The sequence below is a fragment of the Musca domestica genome, unplaced genomic scaffold (genome assembly GCF_030504385.1).
Source record: "Musca domestica strain aabys unplaced genomic scaffold, Musca_domestica.polishedcontigs.V.1.1 4, whole genome shotgun sequence".
Taxonomy (NCBI): Eukaryota; Metazoa; Arthropoda; class Insecta; order Diptera; family Muscidae; genus Musca; species Musca domestica.
The window spans coordinates 22123886-22130707 of NW_026712328.1; the positions used below are offsets into that span (position 1 = coordinate 22123886).

Genomic DNA, 6822 nt, shown 5'->3' on the forward strand with positions numbered 1-6822 from the left:
CATTGATAATAGGTCGTATTTTTCAAATTTTCTATGTAAGTATGTCTTATCTATTTGTTTTACTTGGGGTTTCTACGATTTCCCATAATTGTTGTATTTATAACAACAACGTTTATGTAATAGAGGAGAAAGAGGGGGTAAGGCACTTTAACTTAAAAAAAAAACTTTTTTACCCAAGTGGCGAGATCGATCAGTATAACCCAGATGAAGTTTTTGTAAAGGCATTATAAGCTAGTATATTTAAAAATTTGAATGCGTCTGTCAAACTATGTTACAATAAGGGGGTAATAATTTTGTCCGAATTGTCCAAAAGTACATACAAGAAGTAATTCCTATTTATACATTTCTTTATTTTCTCATTTTAACACGTTACGTGAGAATAGAATGAATGCACTTTCCTCAAAAAATATGATTCAAGCTGTTCAATTTTCTATCAAAACTGGGTAATATCATTAATGTTTTTCAAAACAAATACACAAATTTGACAGATGTCGGACATACTCAGAAAAATATTGCAATCATATCGTTTTTTTTTTTTGTACCATATGCCGCACGTCCATATCACAGGTAACATTTGTGTTGTCAGCACTGTAATATTCTGACGTTTGGAAGCATTGTTATTTCCCGCCAAACGAGACACTGTATTGTTTGCATTGTGCGACGCGAATTAAATTGTGTTGAATTGCTCAAATATTGCAAACAAAAATTGCATATTTTTATTCCAACGCTAGAAGCGTTAAGATCGCCGGAACTGGTTTCACTTTTGTTTGTTTTCTCAATTGTTTGTGTGTTGTTATAAGTTTTTTCTGTTAAATGGCCGAAGCCGAGCAATACATCAAGGATATTCAACGTGAATATGTTGATTTCTTGGACGATGAAGAGGATCAAGGCATTTATTCCGGTCATGTGAAGGACATGATAGCTGAGAAGAGCAAACGTTTAATTGTCAATATCAACGATTTAAAGCGGAAAAATCCTCAACGGGCACTTGGTCTCTTGAGCAATGCCTCCGACGAACAATTGGCTTTTGGACGAGCTCTCAAGGAATATGTGTCAACAGTGGATCCTAGCTATGCCAAAGAAAACGAGGAGTTCTTTGTTGGTTTCGAAGGTTGCTTTGGTAACCGTCATGTAACGCCGCGTTCATTGACTTCGGCGTAAGTGGACTATTCAAAATATTTATTTTCTAGTTGATTAAAATAAAGATCAATATTGTTTCAGATTCCTAGGCAATATGGTGTGTGTCGAAGGTATAGTAACCAAAGTGTCCCTCATTCACCCGAAAGTTGTTCGCTCTGTCCACTATTGCCCTGCAACCCGTAAAGTAATGGAAAGAAAGTATACCGATTTGACATCGTTTGAGGCTATGCCATCCAGATCTGTATATCCCACTAAAGATGAAGACGGAAATTTGTTAGAAACTGAATTCGGCTTATCTGTCTACAAAGACCATCAATCCCTGACTATACAAGAAATGCCAGAGAAAGCTCCTGCTGGTCAGTTACCGCGCTCAGTTGATATTATATGTGATGATGATCTAGTTGACCGTTGCAAACCCGGTGATCGTGTCCAAATCGTAGGAAGCTACCGATGCCTTCCTGGTAAACACGGCGGCTACACATCGGGTATCTTTCGTACAATTTTATTGGCCAACAATATATCTTTGCTAAGTAAGGAAAGCAATTTGGATATCAGCCGTGAGGACATTATCTTGTGCAAAAAACTTGCCAAAAACAATGATATCTATGAATTACTTTCCAAGAGTTTGGCGCCTTCGATTCATGGTCATACCTTTGTGAAGCAGGCCATCCTATGTCTGCTGTTGGGAGGTGTGGAGAAGTTGTTACCAAACGGCACACGTTTGCGTGGAGATATTAATGTGCTTTTGATTGGTGATCCTAGTGTTGCCAAGTCACAATTGCTACGTTATGTTTTGAATACTGCACCTCGCGCCATTCCAACCACAGGTCGAGGTTCTAGTGGCGTTGGTCTGACTGCGGCTGTAACTACTGACCAGGAAACTGGAGAGCGCCGCTTAGAAGCCGGTGCTATGGTATTGGCAGATCGTGGCGTTGTATGCATCGATGAATTTGATAAAATGAGCGACATAGATCGTACTGCGATCCACGAAGTCATGGAACAGGGTCGAGTAACTATTTCCAAGGCTGGCATACATGCTTCTTTAAATGCTCGATGTTCCGTTTTGGCAGCTGCCAATCCTGTTTATGGTCGCTACGATCAATACAAAACACCTATGGAAAACATTGGGCTGCAAGACTCCCTGTTGTCTCGTTTTGACTTGTTGTTCGTTATGTTAGATGTTATCGACAGTGATATTGATCAGATGATATCAGACCATGTTGTGCGTATGCATCGCTATCGTAATCCTAAAGAGGCTGATGGTGAGCCTTTATCCATGGGCAGTTCTTATGCTGATTCTCTTTCATTCAGCACCAACTCGTCGGAGAAAAAAGAAACTGAGGTTTATGAGAAATACGATGCCTTATTACATGGTAAATCGCGCAAACGCCATGAGAAAATCCTTTCTGTTGAATTTATGAGAAAGTACATACATATCGCCAAGTGTATGAAACCAAAGTTGAGCGAGCAAGCTTGTGAAGCAATCTCTAATGAGTATTCCCGCTTACGGTCTCAGGAGAGTGTGCAAAGTGATGTTGCCCGTACACAACCGGTGACAGCTCGTACTTTGGAAACCCTTATCCGTTTGTCAACTGCTCACGCAAGAGCCCGTATGTCCAAGACAGTTACTGCAGATGATGCTCAAGCTGCCATTGAACTTGTGCAATTTGCATACTTCAAAAAGGTTTTAGAAAAAGAAAAGGGTAGCAAACGTAGACGAGCTGATGGTGCATCCTCGGATGAAGAAACAAACAATGACAATGGAACAGAAAAATCGCCATCTCGTCGCAGCAAACGTAGTCGCGTGGAAACAACCCAAGATGCCGCAGCCGACAGTGAAGATGAAATCGAAACACCTCAACCAGATGCTGGAGATTTAACACGTCGTGATACAAGACGATCCATTTCTTCGAGAAAACCTGCCACAAATGGTACCACTCAATCGGAGTCCTTGGCCTCGTCAGGAGATACTTCGACTCCAGCAGTTTCTACGCCGGCGACCATTACTGATGCTCGTCTTGTCGTTTTTAAGAACAGTCTTCAACGTCTATTCCGTGAAGCTCGTGAACAGAGTCTATCGTTGGCGCGTATTACCGCCGCCATTAATGAAAACAACGTCGAGCAATTTACAGATGGCGAAATCGAAGCCGCAGTAAACCGAATGACAGAAGATAATCAAATTATGGTTGCTGATGGCATTGTTTTCCTTATCTAAGTTAAGTTTCAAAATATAACCTTCATTTTTACGCATATACCAACCAACGAACCCAAGAAAATTTAAAATTCCCCATACAAAACTCATTTTTACAAAAGCATTCTAACTATGTTATAGATTTGAAATATCCTTTTTTCTTTTGTGTTTAATAAAGGATTTTTTACATACTTATAAAATAATGTTTTCACTTTTTTAAATGTCTGTTTGATTTGAAAAGGTTAGGTTTTTGGGAATTTTTGTGTGATAGAACCTATACACCGAAGATTATATCTATATCTATAAAAGAGGAAAATGTTTGTATGTTTGTTTGTTTCGAAAACTGCTGAACAGATTTTTCCAAGTATACTACAACATCGACCGAAAGTTCCACTTGGAATTGGAGATATAGCATCATAATCAGAGGTTCCTCCCAAAAATTTAGATTTTATATGTACGTATCTATTGATCGATTACAAATACAGTCTCCAAATTTGGAATGCGTAACTTAAATTTAAGAATTTAAAACAAAAATAAATGTGTCAAATTCTTTTGAAATCGGTTCAGATTTGGATATAGCTCCCATATACATTTTCTGCCGATTTCATGTGTTTGATGCACAAACCCTCTAGGTATCTCTAATTTCAATGAAATTTGGAATGTGTAACGAAATTTCAAACGAATATACATTTGTAAAATTATATTGAAGTCGGTTCAGATTTGGATATACCTCCCATATATATTTTAGACCGATGTCACATATTCGATGCACAAAACATGATACGTATGTCCGATTCCAATGAAATTCGGCATAAATTTGCCAATTTATATTGAAATCAGTACAGATTTGAATATAGCTCCCATATATATTTTGGACAAATTTCATTTATTTGATGCACCAAACACTATATGTTTGTTCGATTCCAATGAAATTTGAAATTTTTAACGGGATTTTGTTCCGAAAATAAATAAGTCAAATTATATTGAAATCGGTTCAGATTTGGATATAGCTCCCATATATATTTTCGGCCGATTTTACATATTTGATGTACCCATCGCGATACCTATGTCCGATTCCAATGAAATTCGGACAGAGAGACGAAATCTGGTACCAGCTCCCATATAAATATTTCGGCCGATTTCATGTGTGTTATGCACCAAATACAATTTATATGATCGATTCCAATTGAATTCAGAATATGTGTCGGAATTTGGGAATAATAATAAATTTGACAAATTAATTAGAAATCGATAAAGATTTGGATATAGCTCCCATATACATATTTTCGGCGGATTTCACATATTTGATGCGCCAATTTTACTAAAATATGGGCCAAAATATGGAAATTATGAATTCGCATAAAATTGGATATAAAGATTCGATTGACTTGTATTTTTTCACTCCGATATATTTATCTGTATTACGTGAAGTATGAAAATGGAATGTTTCGGTCGACTATACCTGGTACCTCACGCACTTTTTAACATATTCTAAAAATTATCACATATCTCATATAAATTGAAGGAAGTTATCAATAAAGTTCAAACCTGGCACGTCGAAATATTTATATCATATGAGTTTAGGTCTAATACAAAATGAACAATATTGGCCCATTACTTTAGAACCTACTGCATAGAAAGTCAACAATTTGAATAATCATAACTCAAGCCAAAATATATTTTAATAATCTGTCGGCTACACCGAGAGATACTTTTTAACTTATTTTACTTGTTTTATCTAAGGAACAGTCCTATTAATATTGATCTGTTAATTTGGTAAAAATCATTTTAAAAATCGTGTCGTTTTTCTGTTTTTATGAAGATAATCTTTTCTGAAAACGACTACTTTTGCGTAAATGTATTTTGATCTTGTTTTCTTTGTTCTGTTTGTTTTTACAGGTAGGGCAGATTGATTAAATTTGAAAAACACAACAATGATTTGAATTTTTTGTTTTTCCGTTCTTGAAAAACCAAGGAGTGCGAGTGCGATATCACCGGCTCCAATGATTTAACAGCTTCTTTGACATCGAACATTTTTAAATATTAGATAATTAAGCTCTCCTCGAATGGCAAAGAATAAAATTTCAAATTGTCGATAATGTCGATATTCAAATATTATTTAAATAAATTTCAACATATTTAAACTAAATTTTTGTAGTTTATCAATCTAGACCAAGTGGCAATACATCTTCTCTAAATCTCAAATTATCTTTCAATAAATTGGTCAATGATGGATGCCTCACAAACAACACAACTTCGTTTTTTGAATAAGCCCAAATATTTAAATTGCCGTTATTTTAATGCAAAATTTTTATAAGAATTTTATAAAACCGATTCTTTCAGCTTGTGTAAAAGTAGACTAATGTGGTATTTAAAGCTGTTATCGTATGCAAATAAGTTCTACATTTTATAGTAATACCATGTAAACAATGAAAAATGCGTTCTATTCAATAAAATTAATAATTCTATTATTAGACAAAACAATGGCTGTATAGAAACGAATCAGTGGTGGGAATCAATCTCTCACGAGTGGCGTTGGATTGACACAAATAAACTTACTTTCTTCACCTTGATATTTATCTCTTAACATAAATACCAAAGGCTGGTAGAGATTCGTGTTAGAAAGTCACAAACATGAGAAGGCTTCACATATTAATCTTAACAGGTTCGTTGTGGAATTATTTTATAAAAACATACATTTACTAAATCGATTTTTATTGTTCAGTTGTTTCATTACAAGGATGTCTTTGTCAAAGTATTCGAGCTAGTATAAGGCCGATTCGGATTGGATCAAAGGCCGTAGTCCTGCAGACAGTGGACAATAGTGACGATGTCGATTATCCTCCACCACACTATGGATATTATCCACCATGCAAATGTCCTCCCGGACCACCCGGGCCACCGGGACCACCTGGTCTTCCGGGTAGACCCGGAGCTCCTGGGTTTCCCGGGCCCAAAGGTGATACTGGTCGTCCAGGCCTGCCGGGACATCCAGGCAAGGATGGTATGGATGGCAGACCTGGAGATAAAGGACCTCCCGGACCTCCTGGCCATCCTGGAATGCCAGGTCTTCCAGGTCCACAAGGACCGCCAGGTGGCAGTGGGCACCACCATCACCATCCTCCTTCTTATCCTTATCCACCTTATCCTTATCCTCCTTATGGATATCCACCTGGTTATCCACCACCATACCCATACCCAACTCCGGCGCCACCAGGAGATGGTGGTGAAGAAGACGGGGAATTGTATAAGAAGTAATAAAGTTAATGTTAATATTAATTTTAAGTAGTAAACTAAAAATAGAAATAATATTAAAAATTATCTATTATCTAAGCCTGGCTGATTTTTTTAAATTCTTATAAGAAAGCAGCATCCCATTAAGTCGCTTGTGGATTGAACCTTTAAAAAAACAATCCACAACTAGGTGTAATTAATCTATTTGGGAGCTAGAATATATAAAACTTCTAAAGTCGACACAAAAGCGTAATTGC

The 6822-nt window shown here is 36.9% G+C and overlaps 2 protein-coding genes across 2 annotated transcripts; both read left to right on the forward strand.

Moving 5' to 3' along the window:
- Positions 1–608: 608 nt before the first annotated feature.
- LOC101891643 (DNA replication licensing factor Mcm3) lies at positions 609–3445 on the forward strand. Its single transcript, XM_005182022.4, has 2 exons — positions 609–1157; positions 1222–3445. Exons 1-2 carry the CDS (start codon positions 814–816, stop codon positions 3353–3355), a joined length of 2478 nt encoding a protein of 825 aa, XP_005182079.1. The 5' UTR covers positions 609–813; the 3' UTR covers positions 3356–3445.
- A 2520-nt stretch (positions 3446–5965) lies between these two features.
- Positions 5966–6589, forward strand: LOC101892157 (cuticle collagen 2C-like). Its single transcript, XM_005182025.3, has 2 exons — positions 5966–5996; positions 6057–6589. Exons 1-2 carry the CDS (start codon positions 5966–5968, stop codon positions 6587–6589), a joined length of 564 nt encoding a protein of 187 aa, XP_005182082.1.
- Positions 6590–6822: the final 233 nt, after the last annotated feature.

Bases quoted from the DNA above. Each gene is read 5' to 3' on its own strand.
- LOC101891643 (XM_005182022.4), top strand. From the start codon at position 814: ATGGCCGAAGCCGAGCAATACATCAAGGATATTCAACGTGAATATGTT. The intron at 1,158-1,221 runs GTAAGTGGACTA...ATATTGTTTCAG, and splicing joins CCGCGTTCATTGACTTCGGC to ATTCCTAGGCAATATGGTGT.
- LOC101892157 (XM_005182025.3), top strand. From the start codon at position 5,966: ATGAGAAGGCTTCACATATTAATCTTAACAG. The intron at 5,997-6,056 runs GTTCGTTGTGGA...TTTATTGTTCAG, and splicing joins TCACATATTAATCTTAACAG to TTGTTTCATTACAAGGATGT.